This window comes from Sprattus sprattus, assembly GCF_963457725.1.
Source record: "Sprattus sprattus genome assembly, chromosome: 18".
Lineage (NCBI taxonomy): Eukaryota > Metazoa > Chordata > Actinopteri > Clupeiformes > Clupeidae > Sprattus > Sprattus sprattus.
The window spans coordinates 17,047,496-17,074,782 of record NC_137916.1 but is presented as its reverse complement, the minus strand read 5'-3'; the positions used below and the strand labels follow the sequence as shown (position 1 = coordinate 17,074,782).

The following is a 27,287-nucleotide window of genomic DNA, read 5'->3' as shown; positions in this document are numbered from 1 at the left end:
AATAGAGAATGCAAAAGAGAAAAAAAGACAGAAAAGACATTTAAATCAGATATTATCTATCTGCTAATAGATATCTAATCTCTACTATCAGGTAAAATAAAAGATTGCCATCACTTTACTGAGACCCAGTGTTTGTTCCATTGGTGTGTCATCAAGGCAAGGCAACTTTATTTATACAGCGCATTTCATACACATGTGCAACTCTATGTGCTTTACATACAAAGACAATAAAGAATTGAAATAAATAGAATAAATAACATAAATAAAAGGATTCAAAAATAAGAGTAAAGTGAAACAAATAAAAAGAAGATAATAAACAAAAAATGTAAAGTTCGTTCAAACCCAACCAGGCGAATCAGGGATATACAGTATGTCTCAACCCAACAATGCGACTTATATATCCTACAACTCACAGGTTATACTCCTTTGTGGGGGTGCTCTTAGTGAAGCAAAACATAGTTCATAAGCCCGACAAAACAAGAACGTTTTGAGCCTTGATTTAAAAAGTAGCAACATCAGCACAACATTCCTATTATTCTCAAGAGTCAGTTCCAATGGTGAAAAACTAGGTTCACACATGAATATCTTAAAGCCAGCACGTGTCTCTGCTGCTCGTGTCAGCCTGACCCTCTTCCTGCCATCTGCTGTGTGTTGCAAGGGCTTGGCTGCGGTGATGTCCCCGTCTGGGCCAGCCTTAATGACCTGTCTGGAAGCACATCGATCGCTACCATCTCTGTGACAACATTAGTCAATCTTCAGTTCCCACGACGACCATACAGCCCTTCTGGTACCTGCCTCGCAAGGTGATAAAAAGACCCCGGGAGCCGACAGTGATGTCACCAATAACAACCTACTGCTGCTGATGTCACTAGAACGTTGCCAAGGCGCCCAGAGTTTGCCAAGGGGCCGGTGTGTCACCAAACACACAAAGCGGGAATAAAGAGGCAGAGAGAAAACACCACTCTGAAAAGCATGGCCTCTGCCTTCACAGCTAACCCCTGAGGTGATGTAACATACAGAAGAAAAAAAATGGTTGAAGATACATTGAGCCGAGGCTGTTACAATAACAGACAGTGTGAGCGGGTGAGAACGTGGGTTGAAGAGTTAGAAGGGAAAGAAAGGGAGGTTAGAAAGAGAGAGAGAGAAAGGATGAAGAAGGAGAGATAGATAGAGTGAGTGATAACTGAAGAAGGGGAGATAGAGAGAGTGAGTGATAACTGAAGAAAGAGAGATAGAGAGTGTGAGTGGTAACTGAAGACACACCATATTGAGGAGTGTGTGGGTGATTACATAATACCTCCCTGGAGAGCAGGGGAACCTTAAGGCAGTGAATATACACACACACACACACTCACTCACACAAACACAGGCCTGAGATGACCTAAAGGCACACACATTCTAATGCACAAACACACACACATTCATGCAATTTAAACACACACATAATCATTCCCACAGTTACACAAACTCAGACACTCATAGATCACCCCTAAACTTGCCTACACACACACACACACACACACACACACACACACATACCAGAAATGGCAAGTCTGTAGACCACCACACACATATAACCACCTTTAACTCTAGTGTTGTAGCCATCCGGGGGATTACACATCATACTTTACTTCTTCCACCTGCATCCTACATCTCCACTAACACTGCTTGTCTACGTTCACTTAAAAAAAAAAATCCAGCCAAACAAACACACACACACACACACACACACACACACACACACACACACACACACACACACACACACACACACACACACACACACACACACACACACACACACACACAAACCTCCTTTATCTGAAAAGGTTGTTATATGTATTCTGTATTGCCACCTATTGCCCTCAGTCAGAACCACTAAGAGCAAACAGAGTGAAGAGTACAACACGACCCAAATTCTGCGTCTTCGCTTTACAATGTTGATGGGGAACAGAGCTTATGAATTGGTGTCCACTGAAATGGGCCATTACACTGCATGTTTCCAGCAAAGCTATTTTGAAAAGGTGATGGAACGAAACTTTCTAGTGGTTGTTCCTGTGGGTGAGCGCTTAAGATGACTGTATACTAGCAAAGAACGGCTACCTGAGGTGTGTGATGGGCTTTGGGAGTTAATAGGGGTGAGAGGTAGTGGATGTGACAGTGTACTTGAGGTGGTGTTGGGCTTTTGGGGTGACTGAGGTTAAAGGTCACAGAAGTGCTAGTCTACCTGAGGTGGTGTGGAAGGACTGAGAGCGGAGAGGTCGAGTGAGAGGAGCTCCGTCCGGCTCCAAGAGGAAGTCTCCAGCCAGGGCGGGAGAGGAGCCTCGGGCTGCCTGGCCAACACTGCCAGCGGCGTAGTCTGGAAGAGAAGAATACAAACACACAGGTACACACGTACACACACGTACACACACGTACACACACACACACACACACACAGAGATAATTAGAGAAGTAACTACTCATACACCCTGCCAGTGTACTGCCATATGTTGCTTGTACATATTGAGAGCCATGGGTGAGGTACAGGTAAGGGGTCTGAGGATGAAGTCACCACTAAGGTTTACCTGGCAGAGAGGAGGAAGAGTGTGTCCGCGCCAGCCCCTGTGTGTGCAGGTTTGGCTGCAGGAGAAAGAAGAGTGGATGAGGGAATGAAGTGAAGTGTGTTTGTGTGTGTGTGTAAGAAAGAGAAACAAGAAAAAATTGGGCTAATCTGGCACAGAGAACTTAACTCAATGAGAAACAGCAGTATTTTATGACCAAGGGATCCTAATGACTAGCTCTGTCACTTCTTTACACACTCACACACTCACACACACACACACACACACACACACACACACACCACACCACACCACACACACACACACACACACACACACACACACACACACACACACACACACACACACACACACACACACACACACACACACACACACACACACACACAGCAGAATTTTATTGTGTGTTATTGTGAGTGTGTGTGATTATGTTAGTATGTTTGTGTGTGAGTATGTGTGTGTGTGTGTGAGTGTGTTAGTATATGTGTGTGTGAGTGTCTGTCTGTCTGTCTGTCTGTCATCTGACCCCTCCTTTCATCTATTCTTGTCAGTAGATGAGATACTAATCTCAGACAATAGGTAAGCGTTTAATCTCATCTAATGACCGCTGCTCACTGTGTGCCAACGGCAGGCTCAGGGACGCCTGCTAATCTGGCCACAGAGCTACGACCTCGGCAGCGCCGGGATGAAAGAGCGTGGGGCAGATATGGGGCAGATAAAGATAACAAGGTAACCACGGAGCCGGCTACAAAACAAACTGATCTGAGAATAGAGGAAACTTTGGGGGAGTACTGCTGCAGGCTAAAGGCTTAAGGCTGCTATTTGAGATATATTAGATAGCTTCAGTAATTATGTTAGGTGCACTGGTATAGGGATTGGACAGACTTCCATTCCTCCAGGATTGAAAAACTGCATTGAAATCATTAAGATGATGATCAAGACACAGATATTATTAGGGTGAGTGTGTTGGAGTATTATCATTCTGATAAGTGAGCAGTCATGTAGGGTGTGTGTGTGTGTGTGAGAGAAAGAGTGTTTTTGACAGCACAGACAACAGTATTTCACGCCTCGTCTGGTTGATTTTCACTGTTAACACTTAAAGAAAAAACACTGTGCTCTGTTCGGAATCTCCATTGTCTGTTTGAATGTTGTAGTGAGTGTGCATGAATCCTGTGCTGTCAGAGTGTGTTTGCTCTGTAGACTTTGCTCAAATGTTGCATCAATGTTGCGTAAGAAGAGTTTATGGAATGAAATGAACTGTTAATATCCTCTGCATTATTAATTCAATCCATGATGTCATGATGTTCTATGTTCTGCTGATGGGATTAGTAGACAGATGATTGAGATGACTTAGAAGGGAAACACTACCAGATGTTCTATTAGAGTTGTTAACACATGGTTTTAAATGACAGTAGGTCAGTAGGATCTAGCACCCACTCTCAACTTTAAACAATCCTCGACACCAATTGGCTAAATCTCACTGTCACTGTCTCTCACCTGTGACCCAGACAGAGTTCCCGCCCCGCTCAGGTAGGGGAGCCGAGAGCCCTCGCCCTGCAGGAACCCAATTGGCTCTCTCCTCATCAGAGCCTCCGCCCTGTTGATAATGTCACGCATACGGTAGATGAAACCCTCTTGCTCAGATGGCAGAATGAACTCTCTGATGACCTGTAACAGAGAGAGAGAGAGAGAGAGAGAGAGAGAGAGAGAGAGACAGAGAAAACAAATGGAAAGTGAGTCATCAAATAGCCTTGAGCTAGTATTCCCCCTCTCCTCTCCCGGTGCCCATTGCAGAGCACAGGATACACAGCATTGCCTGTTAGTGGAAAAGAGGGATTCAGCATTTTCCACCTCCATGGAAGTCAGCTCCACACTGGAGAGGACCTCACCGAGGACCTGATTAGGGCCTGATTTGCTCTAGTCTCAGCTACTATCTGGAAGGAGCCTTAACCATTTCACACCAAAAAAAGTCTTGCTCATGATACATCTGCCTAGGTGTGTTTATGTGTATGACTCTGACCATTTGTGTGTAGAAGTAATGTCAGTTAATCAGATTTAAAACTATATGCATACCTCAATGCAAAATGGCATGATGAATCACATGAACTGAATAAATACATATCGCAATCACAAAGCTTGAATTTTTCTGCATTGCAAATTGACAAAGACTGAAAGAAATAGGTCTTCTTCATATATGTTAGACAGTGAGTGTCATTTTTGGTCATGGTGCTAACATTTTGTTAAGATATGTATTGCTCGTCAGTTAGATAATTTTCTAATAGAACAATATAGCCCACATTAGTTAAAACTACTGCTTACTTAAAATAAAGTAATCTTCACTAATCGCAAGCCTCAGATTTAATTTTAGTTCACATTATACTGTCATCAAATGAAATCTTTGCATGGAGTACTCTTCCAGAGACTGAGCGACTTTAGAATGGATCCGGTGCAGATCGGTGCCAGACCGGGGCCAGAACGGTGCCAGAGGCTGCGGTTATCTAGGCCCCTGCAGCTGGGGCAGGTTCAAGTATATTCCCACAGAGCCTGAGGGCTGATGATGATGGATCTGTTTTCGTGGGCCTCTCAATTGCTGTGTCTACGAGGCTGATTGGGTGGTGCTGCAGAAAGCTGCCCCAGATAGGAGGTAGGAGATGACTGAGTCTGGATCCACTCCAAAGTCTGCTGTTACTTTATGGTGCACAGCTCAGCTTTAAAGTTCAGCAGTATATGGTCAACTTCAACCTGTGCTATTGTAAAGACATTGGGTAATACCCTGTGTGTCTGTGTAAAAATATCTTAAGAAACCTGGCTATATAAAACTTGACCTAGATCATCCACAGTGTTTTACAACGCCTAAGTTGGTAGACACTATCTCTTACTTATACGACATATAAGTGGGTCTAGTGTGTGTGTGTTTGCGTGTGTGCGTGTGTGTGTGTGTGTGTGTGTGTGTGTGTCTGTTTGTGAAATGTCACAGAGGACTAGCTTTTATCTGCTCTTAGTTTTTATCTGAGGATTGTCTGAAATCTGTCATCAACATTATGGAGTTACAAAGTGTGTGTGAGTGTGTTAGTGTGAGTGTGTGTGTGTGTGTGTGTGTGTGTGTGTTCTGTGCATGGGCTAATACGGCTGAGGTCCTGTGAAGCTGGGAAAGTAAAGATATTGTGCAAATGCAAAAACTGCAAGCAATGCTCACTGGTTTACACACACACACACACACACACACACACTCCCATATCGCACACCAGGCACTGAAACACCTCACCTCACATTCTGCTATTTTTGATGAATTTGACTCCAACCACACTAACAGCTGGGTCTCTTTCAGTTTAGACATCTTGTGTGTGTGCGTGCGTGTGTGTGTGTCTGTGTGTGTGTATGCATGCGTTTGCCTGCACGTGTGTGTCTGCGTGTGTGTGTGTCTCACCATCACAGCAGCGATGTCCTCAGGGTTGTCTCCATCCAGGTCAAACTTGAAGGTCACCATCTTGCTGTTATGTGTTTGCAGCTGGCACTCCACTACACGGTCCACTTTATCAGACAGCTACAGGAATGACACACACATACACACACGTTCAGCTTACTAACACAGCTACAGAAAAGACACTCAACACACATACATCAGCAACCAACATTAACACACTCCACTACGAGGTCCACTTTATCAGACAGCGAAAGCAAACAAACACACACAACGCACATACATCAGAAAGGCATAACACACAAGTTAAGCTTCTGAAACACGACTACAGTAAAATAAATATTAAAAATGCACACCTATAAAACACATATGGTCCAATTTAATAGACAGCTAGAGAAGACACGCACAACACATACATCAGCAACAACACACATAATATACACACACACAAATGCACACCCATAAAAACACACACAACACACACATTATGAAAACACTCAAAGCCCCCAATATCAGAGTGACAGAGAATACACACCCACCACTCTTCTTTCAAATCATTTGTTGTATTAAGCATTATCTTACACTAAAGGAGTAGGTCAGCAGACACATGACACAGACTAATTTGTTTTAGATACCTATCACTAGATCATGATCAGACAAGGATCAGTGTTCTGACAGCACGATTGAACAATAAGGTTCTGTCTATCTTTTCTATTTGAAGGTAAAGTTGTGAAGTTCTCTCTCTCTCAATACTTAAGCAGTTGCCCCCAAGATCTTTCAGCTGGATATATTTATACGTATGTGTAGTGTCATGTACACAACATATTTGTAACAAACCTCTTCTCTAACGACACATTTCTCTTCACTTTGTCAACTGTCACTTCAGACTACAGACTTTTATTTGATTAAGAATTCAGTTCTTAGGTGATCATATGAAATCATTTATTTGATTGACTGATTAGGGTGCCTACCCCGGTAATGCGCAGGCGAGAACGGGTCCGTCTCCTGCAGAGCTTGCCACCTGTGCGTTTGTGGACACCCTCCGTGCTCTTCTCTGATAGGCCCTCGTAGCCATCACTCACACCAGAGGTGACATCAGAGGCATAGCTGATGAGAGAGAAGGGAGGTCACATGATGTATTGAGCCTAAGCCCAAATAGCTTCAAAACTTCAAGCCAATGTTGAGGATGGGAGAATGACGGACACTAAATCTCTGAGCTATTGCTAGGAGCCACAGGTCAACAATTAATGTAAAGAAAAAAGACTTATGATAAAGACAAAGGTTAAGTACATATTTTAAGTTTGTCCCTGTATGCGTACAGAGATATGAGGCCAATCAAAATGTTCAAAACATTTCTTAGATAGCTTGTGTGACTCACACAAAAATAAATCTGTGCTTTTAACAGCGTAAGGTCTAGGGCTATCTTTGTTTCATGTGTTTATTGTTCCGGTGAAGTGTTGAATGAGTGCCCTCTATTCACTGAGAGCTGACAGCCATCTTGCCCTACAGGTCCTTGTCATTAATGTCAAGCTGTACCAGTGGAAGAAATAAAAACCACACGACAGTGTTGAAAGACTCCTTCTCCATACAATGCCTCCAAAAACGCATCTAAATATCATATTAATGTGGCACCTCTGGTCTGAAAGCTATACTCTAAGGCATGGCCAACTGAAAGGACTGCAGTCAGTCAGCTGCATTCTGACTCAAGGCTGGACATGATATTCTGTGGGAGTCCATTAAAGGCACGACTCCATTAGGGCCATCCTGATGGATATTTACTGCTCCATTAGTGTCAAGGAAGAGCTGCGGCACCTGCTTTGAAGCCTAAGAGCACACAGGAAATTGTGTGCTTGCATTCCGTGTATGTGTGTGTGTGCAAAGGTATGAAAGAGAGAGAGAGAGAGAGAGTGTGTCTAACATTTGCAGAAAGTATTCTTCAATAGATGCACGTGACCGGGCATCTTTGCCCTGGGACAAACTGTTAATGTCAAACTTCTTCTCCTGTCGAAGTGTGAGTTGTGACATTGCTATAGGACAAATCCTTGCTCACTCACATGTACGTACCAAACATAAACTAACACACAGATGTGAAAACATACAGTACCACACGCACAGACACAAATGCACCCACACCTACACACATAGGCGCACACACACACACACACACACACACACTGTTTCTTTTTAACATTTAACACAGTAAGAGAAGGCAGGTTACCTGTCGGCAGGTGAGTTGAAGCCGCTGCCGATCCCTGACTGGGGCCTCTCGGCTTGCAAAACAGCAATGCTCTGTGGGAAACAAGAGGGTGGGAGGGGCAAATGTCAGATTCAATTCAAATCAGTATTATTTATTTCTATAGCGCCATCAACCCTGTCATTTTACAGAGCCCAAGCCCTGAACCCCAAGATTCCCTGGTTAAAGCCTGAGGGACCAACTGTAATCCAGAGCGGTCTCCCAAACACCCTTTTCAGTCCAGTTTTGAGTTTCACATATCTCACATATCAAGCCAAAATAAATTCAGCACACTTCTCTGGTGGGATAGTGAGTAATTTGGGACCAGGCCTTTATGTTGGATGTATCCAAACCATTCTTCTCCTATGGATAACAGGAGAACAATGGTTTGGATACGTCTCCTGTAAGAGGTAGCACTGAGAGGCTTAACAATACGAGCAGTGTGTTCTACAGAAGCTCAGACCATTCTCTGAGCATTGAAGAGATCGGAGCACAGCCGTGAGCCAAACAGAATTTCAAATGGAGTAGAGTAAAAACAAACCCATTGGAAAATATGATGAAAAATCCGGGGATTTAATAGAAAATGTGTTAACACTTAACTCTGATGCCAAGGCACAAAATACTGAGAAGGCTGGAGCCTGCCAGCCCCATATCCCCTCCACATGAATCAAGACTGAAAGACACTGGGCACATAACACTGAATAAGTGATCAATGACAGTATTTTGCCTGTCGCCTAGAAAGGCTGTGTAAATTCGAACAGAAGGGCTGTGTTAGAGGTTTAAAGCCATTGGATTTTGGACTTCTGCTAACGTGAGTCACAGACAGTGTGTTGCTCACAGACACCACACTTACCTTTGTGTTTGGTAAACACTCAAGCTAATTATCTAATCCCAATAGCAACGATGCTTAAATAACAAATTACAAAGATCAAGCTGTCTGTCAATATAATGTCAAGAAGGCTTAGCTCAGGTTTTTGGTAACGTCAGAGACAATGTGTAGTATAGAGGAATGTGGTAATGAACTGTACATTCTGGTTGATCCAGAAGCACAGAAGAATGTTATGGAACAGCAGAAAACAATGGTCCTTAGCAACACCACCATGAACTAGCTGACTAACCAAACAGAGTCTTCTCATGAGATGCTACATCAAGCCAGGTTAGGACTGGTGTGTTTGAGTAGTGAAACCTGATTAAATGAAGAGAAATCAAGGGCAATGTTGTGTGGGCACCTGCTTGGCTACTCTGCCACCTTAATGGACTGAAAGAGTGTGACTTAAAGCCTGAACTGCATTGTTATGTCAAATAGAGGATTCAAATTGATTTCAGGATGCCACCGAATAACCCTTCTTCACTAACACAGCATTCTGTTTAGAAACTTCTGTAGCCCAGAGGTCATCTCGGCCATCTTTGTTCTAGAAAGTTTTGAAATGCTGAGCGTGAAGCTGGAGGTGGGGATACCTCACCTCACCCCCTGAACACAGCCTACCCACCGAGGGGAAGCGAAGGGCTGGGACTGGTCCCTCCGGCTCGTCTTCGGGGCGTCGACTCTCGGTGCAAGGTGTCTCCACGGTGATTGCTGGGGTGACTGGCGTGGGAGTTGCCTCTGGGGGTGGACCCTCGGAAGGTTCCTGTAGCCCGGAGGAGCTGAGGTAGCCGTCCGTCTCGCAGTCAGCTGCCATGACAACAGACAGAGACAATGATTAGAGACGGGCAGATAGATAGATAAACAAACATTAAGATGGACCGAGTGAGAGAGAAGGGTAAAGTTAGATAAAGCGAAACAACAGGAGGAAGATTCAGAGAAGAATACCCTTTTAGCATGCAATAGGTTTTAGCCCAAACAATAGCCCAAATACACAAACAGGCACTTTAAAGTGCAGAACAACTGCTTTATCCCACTAACACTGCGTCTCTATACAGGGCAGTGCTGCCCCTGGACTGCTTGCCTGGGTAAATGCAGGGCTTGGACTGGGCTTGCATCCAACCCCTGTGACAGAGCTGACAGCCACAGAAATAAACAACCATGGGCAGCATCACCACCGCAGTGACATTTCCATTCCTCTAAGTGAATTTCAGCCCCACCGAGGACACTAAACAACACCACACCACAATATGCGCTTTCAGTATGTGGCTCTTGAAACAACAACTAATGGCTCTTGAAACAACAAGACAATAAACTCAAAAATCATTAAATTATAGCTGGATCCATTAACACTGCTGTTTACTGTGTACTGCTGGGGCCCCTGTGCTTCTGTCTCACTAAATTATGACGACAGCCATATTAGTAATAATAAACATGAGATGGAACGTGGCCATCCTGTGGTATGACCGATGTGTAAACATCCTAAGCCGCCTCTCTGGATCTGTTTGGGCACACTCAAGGGCCTTGTTATGTTCCTGCTTATGGTTGTTGTTCAGGAGATGCTGCCCTGCTGGACTGGGTATGTAATTAAAGGAGTCTTAAGTGAAATCAATGGTGTTTACACACCGTACAGGCTGTTCTGGAGCAGGGCTTTTTCTCAGGTAACCATGTGAATCTGCACTGGTCAACCCCATACCTGGAATCTACCCAGGTGGGTAAACCAACCGTCTTCTATAAATAATTGGCAGCAATAGATAGACAGCTGATTTGAATATCCCAGAGGAAGCACAGACAGTTGTTGTGCACTAGTGGGCCAAAGGGGGGAGTCATGTGGGAGTGTGTATGTGTGTGTGTTTGTGTTATGTGAGTGTGAGTGTGAGTGTGAGTGTGAGTGTGAGTGTGAGTGTGAGTGTGAGTGTGAGTGTGAGTGTGAGTGTGAGTGTGAGTGTGAGTGTGAGTGTGAGTGTGAGTGTGTGTGTATGTGCATGTGAGTGTGCGCACTCTCTCACTCACAGGTAGCAGACGAGTAACTGGCGTGGCGGATGATGTAGTGCGGCTGCTGGTCGGCCTCCTGCTCGTCAGGCTCGGTGGTGAAGCTGGCGTTGATGCCCGAGTCGATGGAGCCATTGGCATGGGAGGGGGTGGGGGAGGGCAGGGGGCCAGAGATGGTGAGGGTGGGGGGCGTGTGGGGGGGCACAGGGGCGGAAGTGGTGGTGGAGGGGGAGGGGGTGTCGGATGATTGCTGGGAGGAGGAGGAGGAGGTGGACAGGGGGCTTCTGGGGGCGGGGGCAATGGGGAGGATGACAGTGGCAGGGGCGGTGGAGGTGGCAAGGGGCTCGGCCTCGGGTGGCGGCTCCGGCTCCTCCTCGATGACCCCCTCCTGCCGGTGGCGCTGCGCCACCTCTGCCAGCCGCCGCTTCTTCTCCCGTTGCCTCTTGATGGCAGTCACGCGGTCGCGGATCGCCTTGGCAACTAGCTTGTAGTCGGCCTCGCAGACGAATCCCAGAACCACCTGCAGAGGGGAGGGGGGAGGGGGAGGAAAAGGTGTACAGAAAGAAAATTGAAATGAGAGAATGACTGGGGGAGACAGAAACAAAGAAAGTCAAACATGAATGAAAAACCACAGGAAGTGAGAGAGACAGTGAGTGAGTGAGAGTCCGGAGGAACCAGACATGTACAGAAAACCAAAAGAGAAAGTAACGGGGGGAGAACAAAACCAGCAAAAAAGAAAAAAGAAAATAGTGAACGACTGGGAGAGAGGGGGACTTCAAGAAGAGACCCTCCTGTGCCAAAGTCATCCAGCAGACAGAGAGGCATCAGAGTTATGCTGCAGCTGAGGCTCCTCCCTCTGAGCTGGAGCTGGGAGAAATCAAACTCTCGCTTCACAAGCTATGCACAGGTCTTCTCAAACAATGAGTTGAACACACATAAAAAGACATACACAGTTCAGACAACATAAAATTATACCTCTTAACAAAATTTGATCAAAACTGTTGTCACTGACATGTTTCTCATTGTAATTGTATTGATGTGATTGTTTTGCATCAGCTCTAGGTACATTCAGGGTCTCTACTATTCAAACGCTGCATCTCAGAACAGTGTTAAAAACAGTGATACAGTGTCTCTTACTGAAACTTAGTTTCAAGAAAAAAAACTCAGTGTCCACCAGGTACAGTGTGTAGATTGAAGTGGCATCTATTAGTAGAAATGGAATATCGTTTTGATAATTATATTTTCATTATTATATGATGACGCCTGTAACTATGAATCGCTGTGTTCCGTTAGCTTAGAGTGTACGGGTCTTTCCACGAGTCCACCATGGTGTGCGACCATGTTTCTCTAGTAGTCCAGAATGGGCAAACCAAAACACTGGCTCGAGGCTTTTTGAGTTGTATTCAGCTGGTTGCAATTCAGCAACCTCACGACTAGATGCATCTAAAAACTACACACTGTACCTGTAATGCACAGACAGGGCCACGTGTTTGACATGTCACTTTTTCACATCTCACCAACCACCATAAGACAGAACTACCTGGACTGTGTGGTCAATAACAGTGGTAAGGAGTTAGTTCACATCTGCCGAGCCTTTAGGTCAGTATATATTTAATGGTAGAATCAGAGAGGGCTCAAGAGGGGGTATTCTTCCGCTCTAGGTAAAAGTATAGTGGATTATGCAATTACAGACATGAACCCCTTCTACTTCTGTGCATTCACTGTCTCAGATCACAACCGATGAAATGTGTCATATGACCAACCCAGTAACACACATATGAAGCCCAGTTATCTGTGAAAGCTCAATCTGACCCACAGTTGGGCGCCAGAAAACTAAGAAACACAGGCCCTAAACTCAACTTATCTCCCTCTGGAACGAAATACTGTTTTCTGATTGGCTAATGGGGTGTACATTAAGTTCGTATAACCGGACACCTTGGACGTAGTCCCAGTAGAAAAGTAAAATCGCCGTCCCATATCAATGCTCTTGAATGGTTACCATTGACAACCAACGTAACGTTTATTTTTTGACAGCTAGGATCATTCGAACAAGGATGGCGGCGTGTTGGGAGAAGTTAGTGGGAAATGTTTTATGTGAATTAAGCTATCTACACGACTTTTTATATGTCTAAATTGACTCGGTTAGTTGTTTATGTGCTACACGAATGTTGCAGAGCATTGTTAGTCTTAACTGAAAGTCTTGAATATTATTTGTAGGCGGCTGCTAACGCTTAGACCAAATAGCCATTGAAACAGATAGTAGCTCACACGGCTAACTCACCGGCTCGATTGTGAGCCTTCGACCAAAATCACCAAACTTGACCTCCCTGTTGCTCTGTCCAACTTCACCATCAACGGAAACGTGGAGTTCAACTTTAAATAGTAAAACCTTATGAACAACACCTGTGTCCGTGTGTCCGTTTACAGAGGTGAGCTCATGAGTGTCACTTTGCAGCAATGCCCGCGGAAACTAAAGGTCATATGATAAGACCAGTTCCACGCACTACTTTCTCTAACGGGAGCACTAGGCTTCAAATCAAGAATTCATCAGGGTATTATGCATATTAAGTTTCCTAAAGATAAAGGAAATTCTAAATAATAATAATAATAATAATAAAAACATTTTTGGATGTTGTGAACGGGAGATAAGCGGGATAACGGCCTCTGAGCTGTACAGTTCTACAAAGGTAATGGACTTTGCGGAGCAACTCCACTCCGCTTTGCGTCGTGGAGTTCTTTGCCCCGCAGCGTCCATTACCTTTGTAAAACTGTACAGCTCGTCGGCCGTTATCCCTTACTTAATTAGTTAATCAAATAAATAACTTCACTAATAAACCATTCCCTAACAATGTATCATCATGGCTGTGTATGAGCTGAACATGATTTTCCACATGGCAGCAAAAAAGGCTGGCCTCACATAAAAAACAACAGAAAGACAGCCAAAAAAAACAAAGATATGGGAAAGGTTTAACACAGAATGTAGAAATACCAGTAAAGAACTAAGGAAACTGTCAAAGCAAAAAAACACCACACTCCCCACAACACAGACTAACAATTATAATGCAAATATTGTTAAACACCTAAAAAAAACATCCAAACAATCAAAACAACGAGGGGGCAAAGCAACCCAGCAGGGCATAGTTGCCATGGAAACTTGATGTCATTATGTCAAGGGCATGGCTGTAAAGCAGTGGTAAAGCAGAGGAATGCCTTTTGGGGTAGGGGCTCTATCTGGTGACCTTTGACCCCCACCAAGAGTCCAGTCTTAAGTGCAGCAGTAAAGAGCTCCCACATAAACACCACCACCCTGTAGATAAACATGCCCAGTCTACCCAACAGTGCATCACTAAGTTAGAGAAAAACTAGGCCATCACCACATGTTGTAAAAGGATATCTTGAACAAACACTGTTCTGTTAAGTTTAACCATGTCTGACTTTGGAAAGCCATCAAAGAGCACATACTTAAGTAAACGGTTCTTTGGAAATCCAGTTAATTCTGAGAAGCATTAACCGGATTAGTTAAAAGGTAATTATTAATATACTATTGTGAGAAACAATGTATAATGAAAGACAATGAAAGAGCACTCAAATGTATAACAGCCAGGCCCATACATAATTTACCAGGAGAAGGTCTGATGAACAGAGGGCTAATTACTTTCACATTCGGCCTTTTATTTCCTTACTTAATTAAATTCCTCCTTATGAGTTTCTCACTAGGAGCTAGACAATGACATAAATGCACTCTGAAAATCAATATCCTATTAAAAAATGACTCAACGCGTGGAGACATCCATTTCCTCAAGACATTCTAAAATAAAGTCCCTTTGCGGTTACTGGACTCCAATATTGATTGGCCAACTCTGTTACTCACTGAAATAAATGAGAGACTGTTATGTTAAGTGAACTTAGAGCTGATATTCAGGTGCACAGATCTATAATCACTGATGCCCCTGAATGGACCTATCAGTGCCTTTTAAAAGATTAAAAATCCAAAGTGCTCAAAATTAAATCTCCATCGATCATTTTTAACTGGTCTACAGAAAGAAGGTTCTATACAGTCTTCACTCTGAGGACCATATTAAGGTATGTTTATGGTATTTTTTTTTTATCTAACCTAAAGGTTCTTGGAATTGCACTGACAGGGGAACCCTTGAGGGCTCTACTTTGTACTTTGGGGGTATTAGGAGACCCTATCTAAGACCTTTAAGATAGTATATTGACATTTTCCCTTCTCCTTTGAAACTAAGATTCGGAACCCTAAAAGAACCTTGTACTCAAAAAGTCTATCTAATTTTAAGTCTGGCTCTGACAGACAACTCACCATCTCTTGGGCGACCTCCTCGGGCACGTCCTTGTAGAGCTCGAACAGGAACTCGATGGCGTTGTTGTCCTTGTACTTCCCGTGGAGCTTCTTGGTGTCGTCCATGCGCAGCCACAGCTTGAGGCCCGACTTGAGATTGTCGTCCTCCTCGGCCAGCTCCACATGCACGCCGTTGTTCTCCTGGAAGAATGTGTGCTCAAGCAGGTCCTGGATGGTGTACCTGTGCAGGTGAGGCCAGGGGGAGAGAGAGACGTGTGGGGGGGGGGGGGGGGGGGGGGGTCGGTGCAGGAGAAAGGTGAGGTTTGTGAAGCTACAACATGACAGGGATTCAAACTTACATGCCTACTTGTCTTAAAACGGAGAGTCATGAGTGTGGTAGACAAGCAGGATGGTGGTTAATTTAGCGATAGCCATACCATACCACCATGTTGGTGGATGGTATATGCAAGATAGCTAAGGGGGTAGAGAGACACAGAAAGACAGAAGGTGCAGAATGATAAGACTGAATGATAGACACACTTGTGTGCGAGTACAGATGAGAAGTACATTATGAGAAGTGTATAGTATATGTTATTTTAGCCAGACAGAAAAACAAGGGTTCGAAAAAAGACTCCCTCCTCCACTCATCCATTGTATTTACGCCATCAACTGATGGTAATAACTGCAAAAAAGCAAATGTTAGTACATTGGCAAGCCTCCCACAACCGCAGCACTAAGGGCATGTTTTTCTCATGAGGACATAAATGGCATGTCAAGTAGAAATCAGGGAGTGTGGCTTAATCTGTGCATAGGATGCTTGAGATTTTGGATTTCCTGACCACTTGGGCTGAATTTTAGGTCAGGGTAGTTAACTTAAGTAAAAAATTAGGGCAGCCAACTAATGACTGTACATAAGATGAGATTTGGACAAAACAAGGACAAAAAGACCTGGCCTCTCGAAAAACATGTAAGAGGAGGCTTCACACGCCTAAAGAGAACACCATGCACTTCTGAGGAGTGATAGGAGTAGGTCACATTTAGAGGGTTGCAGCTTCATGTCACAGCGCTGGGGGGTCTTAAGCTGACCTATTTCCCGCAGGCAGGGAATGGGTGCATCGAGTGGCACCCCAATCCCCCCTAACCGTTTAATTGGCTGGGCGCCCGGGGGAGGGAACGAGGTAAACCGTGAGGGGTAGTGGAGTGGAGATGCAGCTGATATCCCCGTGACCCGGCAACATGGCAACACCGAGGGATTGTTTGCCCATCACCATTTTTGGGGGTTATTTTTAGGCCGGGGTGTCATTAAATCGAGCCTGCTGTGAGAGAACCGAGGTGGAACCGGCTGGTGGACGCTGGTTCTCTTGTGACAGCTGGTTAAGTACCTCAGTGCAGAGCAGCCACACCATCATTTCCTGGGCAATCATACAACCAGGCAAATAATACAGCACTTGTGCACATATGGAAGGTGGAAAAACTCACCAGACGGGTGCTTGAACTTTGGAACTGGCCTATGAGAGTTTACCTGTGTACCTGTGTGCGTGGTGTATGTGGGTATGTGTGTGTGTCTATGAGTGTGTGTGAGTCTCTCTGTGTGTGTGTGAGTGTGTGTGTGGTATGTATACTCTATGGGATAACTACAGCAGTGGTGGATGTGTGTGTGTGTGTATGTGTTTGTGTGTGTTTGTGTCTATGCGTCTATACACCCATTCAAGCATGCTTTCCTTACACCATCCTACACCAGGATATGGCTGAGTGTGTACGCTGCAGGTGTTTAGAGTTACTGGGTTACCTTTCGTCTTTGTTCATGCGGATGCAGCCCTCGATAATCTCCTTCAGCTCTGGCACTTTGACTTTGAAGAAGCTGTCAGGCTTCATGCCCTGTGAGACACAGAAAGAGGAAACCATAGAATTAGAGACCTATTTTAATTCTAATTCCATGGAAGGAACACCTTCAGAAATGTCATCATGGGTGTCAGTCAGCAGTCGCCTGGGCAACCAGGTAGGGGATCAGAAGAAGTGGGTGGGGCACCAGGCACCCATGAGGGGTGTGGCCATCATATTATATCTTCCTGAGGTGAGAACGCATAGATGCATGACCAATACGCACTACAGTAGATAAAACAATACTCACACCATCCCACAACTCACACACTTTTCTCACATTTTAATGAAGTTTTAGGAGAATTGTAACCCTGTTTAACTTGTTGGGGGGTTGACACACTGAAACTCACCCATTATTTCCCCTCACATAAATAGCCCTAGTGCACACAAAAGCTTAAAACTTAAACTTAAAGGTTTCAAGGCAAGTTGCAGCTTAGAGTCTGAGATATAGGTTTAACCTCAGGTCATAGTTTAGTGTCGAAGCTATATAGTGTAGATCCTAGCTTAGGGTATGGCTAACAAGTTCACATGCAGGTCATAGTATATAGTCTGAGTTATAGGTTTAAAGTCAGGCCAGGAACAGAGATGTCTGTTCAAACAACAAGGAATGAAGGAAACTCCCTTGCAAAGTGGCCTGAGGGCAAACAAAAGAAGAGATCAAAGGACCAATGGAATCCTCCAGACGTAAATGTGTGGAGGAGGGCAAGTCCAGCCTGCACAGGTTGTCCTAGTCAGCCACAGCACAGGACAGGAAGGTCAACAACCTCATTCCACCTTATTTTGTTTCATGGTTGCCACGATGAGCACTGCCTAACAGTCTGTCCCAGAGGCACTCATTTGTCTCATTCCTAATATGTTGTATTGGTGGCATGATGTTGTACAGCATAAGAGAGCTGGTGTCTCCATGCAAGTCCTGTGGTCTTTGAGGCCAGTTCCTGTGTTGGCTGCATGCTGCCTGAGCTTTGGGTGGGTTATGCTCAGTTGCTGAGACGGAGACATCCTGCATGGTGGTGCCCTAATGTGGCATGTCTTCTGTACACAAACACCACAAACCACATACCACACACACAAAAACACAAAAACACACAACCACCATGCCAACACAGAGTGTTCTCTAATTCACTGTACCAACACATGGCATACCATAAACACCATCCAAAGTCAACCTGGTCAAGGCTCTGCAATGTGACAAGCATTGCTGTAGTGGTTCTGTGAGGTGGGTTAGGTAATAATTTGCGCACACACACACACACACACACACACACACGCACACGCACACGCACACGCACACGCACACACACTCCTCTTTGAGGGCAGAAGAAAAAGGTGAGGGTGATGTAACAGAGAAGACTAAGCCAGAGACAGAAACAGACAGAGCTGGAGAGAAAGAGAGGAAGAAAGAAAGAAAGAAAGAAAGAGGGCCAATTCAAAGACAAGGATAGATGAGAGAAACTCCATTTACAGTTTCTGGTCCTCTTTCAGATACAATGACAGAAATCCTTGAACAGCCTCTGGACTCTCAGACAATGAGGTCTAAATAAACAGGTGTTATGTAACTCCCCAGCAGCCTCACACAAGCTGCACGGGTGTGCCAGGAGAGCCTACAGCAGCACATCCACCCACCTGAGTACACACACACAAGCATGTACGCACACACACACACACACACACACACACACACACACACACACACACACCTGAGTACACCCTCAAGCATGTATGTATACACACAAACACACACACCTGAGTACACACATAAGCATGACTTACACACGTACACACGTATACACACACACACACGCACACGATTATTGGGCGATTATTCATTATTCACCAAATACTACCTTCTCCTACAAAACATCAATCAGCTGAGTTCAGATAGGGAAAGTCTTATTAAAATGATCAGCTTTACTTTCCAACCAACACTTTTAGTTTTTTTCCTAGGCCAGTGAGGGGGGCCAAAAGGAGGAATGGAGAGATATGGAAAGAAAGCAACAGGGAGAGAGAGAGAGAGAGAGAAAGAGAGAAATAGAGAGAGAGAGAAAACAACCGACAGGATTGAAAAGAAGCCTGGGGCAGCCTGGTTTTGCTTAACGAAAGCTTGATGCCAGCCTTGCTGTAAAATTCATGAGCAAGAAGAAAACAGTTGTCAAAGCCGGGCATATTGACACACACACACACACACACACACAAACACTCAAATGAGCTGTTAGGCACTGAACGTCATGGACAAAGACAAACACACACAAACACACACACACACACACACACACACACACACAACCTCAAATGAGCTGTTAGGCACTCAGCGTCATGGACAAACACACACACATTCACGCACACCTAAACACATCTACACATACTTGTAAATTCCTCCTCCTTAAAAAGCTACAGCAGTAAATAGTGTAACTCCCATTCAAAGCAAACTGTTGACATCACTCGTCCCTAATACTGGCATTAATGCGAAAACCATTAAATAAATTGACTCCCAAAATCAGAAAAATATGGCCTGGACACTACCAGTAGCCTGCCTGGTGCTTTCTATGAGCAGGAAGAGGCATCGCACGCTTGGCTTTTAAAACCCTTACAGGTTTGGCCTACGGCAGAACTCAGTGATGGTCCAGCGGCTTTGTCCAGGACAAGGTGGGAGAGAAAAAAGGCTGTGTGTCTGTATTTGTATCTAAATGTGTGTACATGCGTGCCCGGATGATTCAGACACAAAGAGAAAGACAGACAGACAGACAGACAGACAGACAGGCAGAGGGAGAGATAGGATATCTTTAGGTGGGCCGACAAGGAGCTTTGGGATAGTGTGACGTAATGTGATTCTGACTGCTACTGTGTTACCCAACCAGATAATCGCCTCAATTAACAGATGGAAAATGTTACAGAGAGAAAAAAAAACACACACACACACACACACACACACACACAGAGGTCCAAATAAACACATACATGCACACGCACAGACATTACAATGATATTATGAACTTATAGAGCACCATTAAAAAAAGGCATGGTTTCAAAGCAGAGCCCAAGACCTGACCTGAATCTGTAAGTGTTTTCTGTTGGCAGCAGTACCTGCCCTCTGTAAATGCACAGACTTCCTGTAGAAGGTGTTTGAGCAGAGCCCTTGAGGTGCTTGTGTAAGGTGAGGTAGTGGCGGCGCTGGAGGTGGGAAACAGAGGATGCTCTGTGGATGCTGTCTTTTCATCAAGAGCAGTGACCTCAGTTCTTCGCTCCTTTCCCAAGCGTGTTTGTGAGAGTGTGTGTGAACGATGCAGGCTCATGCAGGGTTCTCAGACTCCCTGGTCTTACGTCCCTCCCATATTCACCCACTTGAGGTCTAGAGAAGAACCAGACCTTTGTCTAGATCCCCAGAGTCACTGACAGCCTGTTTCACAGTTTCATAACTGCTAAGCTAACTACACCTAGAGAGAGAGAGAGAGAGTGTGAGTGTGTGTGTGTGTGTGTGTGTGTGTGTGTGTGTGTGTGTGTGTGTGTGGTGTGTGTGGTGTGTGTGGTGTGTGTGTGTGTGTGTGTGTGTGTGTGTGTGAGTGAGTGAGTGAGTGAGTGAGTGAGTGAGTGAGAGAGAGATTATTCTTTTCAGAATCAGGAAAAGAGACCCAGGGTAAACAAGATGAGAAGAGAGCACACGGAAGAAAGGAGGCTACTGTAGTTCGGAGCGAAATTAAGAGACTATTTGATTTTACTTAAAACCTAGAGGCTTGAGCTGGCTAAAGACTACCAGCCCAGATATAGCCCCTGCCATACGTTACGCTTCCAGGCTCACTGATGAAAATGCACTTAATGTAAACAGAGCAATGAGGAGAGGGTAAACAGTCATTCACTCGCACTCTATATCCACGCCACAGATCCATTAACTCCAGAGAGAAGACAAATATTTCACTTTTTAGGCTAATTAAGTTAAGACAAATTAGCTTAGTTGGACAAACAGACAGAGAGAGAGAAGTAGGGAGAAATCAAGAGAGTGGAGGAGATCTTTTAATTATAGTTTTTTTTACTGTCAGACCACCACACACTCAAACCTACAGGCACACACATGAAAACTTTAAATTAGCACCAACCAGCACCCACCCCACCAAAAAAACAACGGCCATTTTGTGCCGCATTAAGCACAATGCTTTAGAGCTCCCAAGCACAACACCAAGCTTATGTCTCTATCTGTCCCTCAGGGTGTTTAATCAGCTCTGGGCTCCTGCCTGGAGAGACCAGACCAGCAGCCTTCAGAGCTAATGGCACAAAATAGCTTTCACAGGTCCACAGTGCCCTCACACATTTTCACCCAATGGCCAATCACTGGATGGGAAAGGACAGGCAGTGAGACAGAAAAAGAAAACGTTTAATTTTCCGCCCAATGCTTCAATCAGAGGAAGTGGGATTGTGTGGATGGAAACACTGGAGTGTGAGTACTGTGTATCTAGTGTGAGCTCTATGTATTAGTGGTAATAAGTAGCATAACCGCAATGGCACAAACAGCATCTGTAGGCACAACCTCACCATCTTTGCACATGAACTTATCGGTAGCAGCCAAAATGGCAAGAAAAGAGGCATGATAGGAGCGAGTGGTGGTTCTGGCACAGTAAGGTTGCCTGAAATTTCAGAAACCAACTGCCTTCCAAAATCCCTTGAAAAAAAGAAAGTAATTCATTATGTTACACATCGATTCATACAAGCATCAAATGTTTCCTAGAATTTCTGATTCTTTGGGCATACTGCGTTGGAAACTATTTCCCTAAAGGCAGTGGCGGACCTACCATTAAGGCGAACTAGGCAACTGCCTTAGGCCCCCACCCAGCAGAAAGCCCCCGATAAATTGCCCACCCAGGCACCGATGGGCCGATGGGATGGCCCAAGTCAACCAACCGGCCCTCCCGCAGATATCGTCGGTCGCGACAGCTTTCCTTGCTTCACCGAATACATTATATACCTCTAATGATATCCTAGAGGAGTCACTGTCTGCTATTTATACTACTCCTAGTGACCTGTATTCACACTCATGGTTACTATTTTCTTTACTAATCTAATCTCCTCCGTCAGTCTTACTATGTTTATTTGTTATTAAATGTCAATCAAATGTCTAATACTTGCGTGTCTCGCTCGTAGACACCTTTAGCACCCCTACACACACACACATAATCACACCCAGCATGCAACACTACCATTGCCACTGATGTTTACACCCCATCGTATGTTCTGTTCTGTTCATTTCTACAATAAAGTTCAAACCAGTGGCGGCGGACTTTAAGGGCAATTGTGGCGACGAATTGCTTTCAGGAAAAGGAGATTTTTTTTCTCTGTCGGCGTACTAATTAAGATAAATTGACAACAAAACAATTAGGACTTCCTACACCAAATGTATCGATTCAACAGGTTTCTACAAAGGGTGGAATCCTACATCCAAAAATTGGAAGGAAAGAAAATCATGGCTAGCACGCTGTGAAGTGGCTAACGCGGTCTGTATTTCTTTATTTGTAGGCTATCTGTCACTTTTCATAGGTTGTACAGTGTGAATGTTCGCTTTTTGCCCTAACACTGAGTTATTTTATTTGTGAAGACTTATTTAGCTTTTGTAAGCCAATACTTTCGAGATCAGTCAATAAATATAGTTGGTTTTGACTTATATGTTGCCCCCTTCTTTACGTTGTTACTGGACATATTTTATGTGTCCTGTAAAGCTATGTTGCATCATACAACATTTGAGACATGTGGATAATGAAAAAGTGGGATCATTTCATGTGGAGCCAAATCATGTTTGCTTATGAAGGCTCCTGAATGCAACTTTCTTCCATATAACTAGCTACTGTAGCTATGTAGGTAGAGGGGAAATATTTTGTGCTGCCATCTACTATACAAAAAGGTATTGCTGTATGAGTTAATCAGCGTACAAAAAAAATTGATATTGCTTAATGTAGGTCGCCCTAATCGTTATCAAAAAAAATTGTGTACTCTTTCTCTGCGGACATTTATTCCTAAAGGCTCTGTAGTTATACATATAGGCCTAACCATCTGATACTATCCCAGAGTTAAGCATATTCATCTAGCAAACTATACCTACCTTGGAGTGTTACAATAGCCAGTATCATTTTATTCCATGTGTCCATCCAGGCAAATTTGTGGATCCAAATGTTATTAAAAAACATATATAATGTTATTTCTTTGTAATCATCCAAAATTATGTTAAGTGTATGGGTATTTTGCATACATTGGGCGGGCAACGCGACGTATATTAAGTGGGCCGCTCTGACAGACAACTCCCGGGCCACTTTTTTCCCCCAGTCCGCCCCTGCTTTGAGGTGGGCCTTTTTTTTTTTTTTTGCATTAAAAGGACGGATGAAGAGGGCCCCTGGCTATGTTCGCCTTAGGTCCCCAAATTACTAGGTCCGCCACTGCCTAAAGGTCATGTAGGTGTCTCATTTTCAGGGCATTTTTCATGAGGTCTGTGAGGTAATTATCATGTTTTGTTTTTCTTTGAGTGTGTTTTAGAGTGGGAGGTGGTGTACTGTTGATAACAGAGATGTTGAGCATGTTTGTCACACACACACACACACACACGTGGATACTGAAACACACACACGTCTTATCAGCCTACTACAGAAGAGACTCCTCGTGCACCAACAAGCATGGCCTTAATTACACTCATCATATTCTCTCTCTCTCTCTCTCTCTCTCTCACTCTCACTCTCACTCTCACTCTCACTCTCACTCTCACTCTCACTCTCACTCTCACACACACACACACACACACACACACACACACACACACACACACACACACACACACACACACACACACTCACACACACATACAAATAAACAAGCACACTTAAATCCATTAACAGACACAAATCTTTTCTCTCTTCCACTCTCTCTCTTCCACTCTCTCTCTCCTTGATTCTCTATGTGACATCCAGTTGATGTCTTTCTTTTTCTGCTTTTTGATAGTTATCTATTGAACTTGTTCTCGCCGTCTCTCGATTCTCTCCCTTCACTGTCCATCTGTCTCATTAACCTCATTATCCTTCTTTCACACTCGTGAAAACCCTTTTCACCATGGAACACAGACGCTATTATGCCTGATGATAATGACTAGGATTGTGAACAGTGAACTTCCAGGATAGTGCAAAAAAAAACAAAACAGCGATGGCTGCAGTAGTAATTTATAGCTACACTGATTAGCAGGAGAGGGATGTGGTGGGGGCTGTGGGGGGCGCTTTGAAGGCTTTACACAATCATTTGCCCCCACCATCAGGAACAGCAAACAGCCAGCGAACAGATCTGGGGTGCTCCCTCTCCCTCACATGCACATACACACGTGCACACAGACACACACTTCGGCCAAAGGATGCCTGCAGTCCCTGTGGACACAGCAACAGGATTACAGTCTTTAATGATGTGTCTGAATGCTGATGCTTTGATGTGACGCAGGGCCTGATTATGGATCCTCCCGGGCATATTGCATGTGTTTGTGCGTGCGTGTGCGTGCGTGCGTGCGTGCGTGCGTGCGTGCGTGCGTGCGTGCGTGTGTGTGCATGTGTTTTTCATAATGGCTGATTTCCCATCAGGACTCTGCAGATGACTGTTTTCATGGTGTATAAGGGCACACGGAACCGACCAATCAGGTAATGCCCTAGAGGCTGACAGGGGTGCAACTGCCCAGTGTCAGGGGGGTATGCAGCAACAATTTTGGCGCCCCCCCCCCCAGACCCCCCCCCCCCCCCACACGTTTTTTTTTTCTTTTCTTAAACAAATAAATAAGTGTGCCAGACATCATCATGTATGGGCTTTAAATAATAAAGGTTTATTTTAAAGTATATCAGCCACTGCATAATGGTAATGGTACCCTATGGTGCATACAGTATGTACTGTACACACACACACACACACACACACACACACACACACACACACACACAAATATATATATATATTAGTAACAATGTTAACAAATAATAAACAGTTGCAAACATTTACATTATAATGTTAACCATTGCAACATAATGCCTTAAAACGCAAAAGTAAGCCTACAAATAGAGATCTTTTAAGGTGAGGATGTGTAACAATGCTGCTACCAAAATATTCTACAGTGCTCTTTAGTTGCTACTAAATAATAACACGCCGTGCCTTTGCACTTGCCCATTTATCTAGTATTGCATCATGCCAACAGATAGCCTGAATGTTTGACAGCACAGCTAACATGAACAGTTAATGGTAACCAGAGTTACGTTTCCAGCTTCTTGTTAATTACTGTGAATGTTACCAGAGCCCGTCTGCCACCTTATATTTACCAGTTGTTATTTTGCCTTAATAAAATTGAGATGTGTCATACATGGGATTACAGTAGGGTTTACCCAAATCTAAATGTAGCTATCATCAGCCTAATTGATGAGGCTTAAGCTAGCCATAAACCCCCATTTGGCTGCTACATTTCTATGTTTGCAAACGCTAGCTAGCCTGCTAGCTAGTCTGTTAACATTATTTACAAGCCTCCAAGCACAAACGTAAAGTCACCTTAAAACCTACCTGTTGCCTTTCACCTTCCACTTATTTAATTGCTGTTGCATCCCCTGACATGGCTTCTCCTTTTCCCTCTTTCTTTTTCTGTTTTCAGCTCCCGACAGCTTTTTTGCTTTATCCATCTTCCATCCAACCAACTCACTACTCCTAGCCTAGTTCTAATTGCCTGTGTTCAGCGGTCACGGCGCTCACGCTCCCTCTTCTATGTTAAAATTCTATTATGGAATCTTAAGAGATGAGGCGCCTACTCTAGACTGTTTAGTCCTCTTAAATGTTATATAACATTAAGGAAATGCAGAAATGATTTAGAAACGCACAACAGCAGCTACATATAGAAAATTCTCCAAACATTTTTTTTTTTTTTTTTTTTTTACCATCGCTTTGGCGCCTCCATGGTGCGGCGCCCCTATGCGCCGCATACAGCGCATACCCACTTTTTGCGCCACTGGAGGCTGAGGCTTACTTGAGAAAGAACTGATGGAGGAGCAGGCAGTTATTTGGAGCGTGACCAGTGCATGTGTGCATGTTTCTAAGAACAGGACGAAACAGAACAGAACAAGCAGAGATACAAAGGCTCCCGGAAAATCTTTGTTGATTTTGCGACGATTGGGGGGAATCATTTCACAAAAATGGCCACCTGCCGTCTCAGACAGCATCTGACTGTCGGGTCGACGGCAGCTCTCCGCTGCAGGGTCATCTTCTCTCTGGGATATCGGCTGTTCAAATTTGTGAGCCAGTTTAGCTCAGTGCACTTAGCGACTGCTCCATACCCATGTCTCCCTTTCTCTGAAACACACACTCACACATCGCCACGGTGACCCATTGTAGTTAATTGTAGTTTCTGAAATTAGGCTGCAGGCATGTTTGTGTGAAGAGACTCAATGGCTAGGCAGTGAATATGTTAAATTCATGAGCATTATTTTGTCATGTGCTGTTCAGAAGACTTTTAACCCTAACCTAATCTAACATAATTCAGTAAGGGCTATCTGCCTTCAAATCACACACACACGTAAACACGCGTGTGTACACCGTTGAACATTTACAGGGACTGATTTTCCTGAAACAGCCCTCTGATCCTCAGGCAATCGGTGGTGGCAGTTAGGATGCGGTTACACTGACACACATTGACACACACACACACACACACTCGCTCTTTCTCTCCTCCCTCTCTCACACACACACACACACACACACACACACACACACACACACACACACACACACACAATGTAGTGCCCTTCTCCCTGAACCTCCAGATGAAATGAGGCGTTCTGGTGTTTACCCCTGACTGTGCGTCTCACAGGAATAACAAACAGCGCAGCCCTGTGATAAGCAGCCATCCAATACACCAGTTCCTTCCTCTTCCACTATCGGGCAAATGGGATCAATGTGTGCTACTGTCACTGCACAAATACATCATCACACACTGGGACCAGGAGAGAGAAAGGGGAAGTGACTCAAGCCTTGTGGAGGTCATGGGGTGTTTTCCCAGGAAA

At 44.4% G+C, this 27,287-nt stretch overlaps 1 protein-coding gene across 2 annotated transcripts in view; it reads right to left on the bottom strand.

The window, feature by feature from the left end:
• Window positions 1-27,287, bottom strand: part of wnk4b (WNK lysine deficient protein kinase 4b) — a 72,398-nt gene that overhangs the window by 7,705 nt on the left and 37,406 nt on the right. For both annotated transcript variants that reach the window (XM_080856621.1, XM_080856622.1), the window contains 10 exons: window positions 17,162-17,250; window positions 15,394-15,613; window positions 11,094-11,592; window positions 9,709-9,890; window positions 8,204-8,274; window positions 6,957-7,092; window positions 5,992-6,108; window positions 4,062-4,232; window positions 2,568-2,622; window positions 2,228-2,359 (listed from right to left, as the gene is read on the bottom strand). In XM_080856621.1, coding sequence (XP_080712747.1) covers window positions 2,228-2,359; window positions 2,568-2,622; window positions 4,062-4,232; window positions 5,992-6,108; window positions 6,957-7,092; window positions 8,204-8,274; window positions 9,709-9,890; window positions 11,094-11,592; window positions 15,394-15,613; window positions 17,162-17,250 — 1,672 coding nt within the window. The remainder of the gene's footprint in view (window positions 1-2,227; window positions 2,360-2,567; window positions 2,623-4,061; window positions 4,233-5,991; window positions 6,109-6,956; window positions 7,093-8,203; window positions 8,275-9,708; window positions 9,891-11,093; window positions 11,593-15,393; window positions 15,614-17,161; window positions 17,251-27,287) is intronic.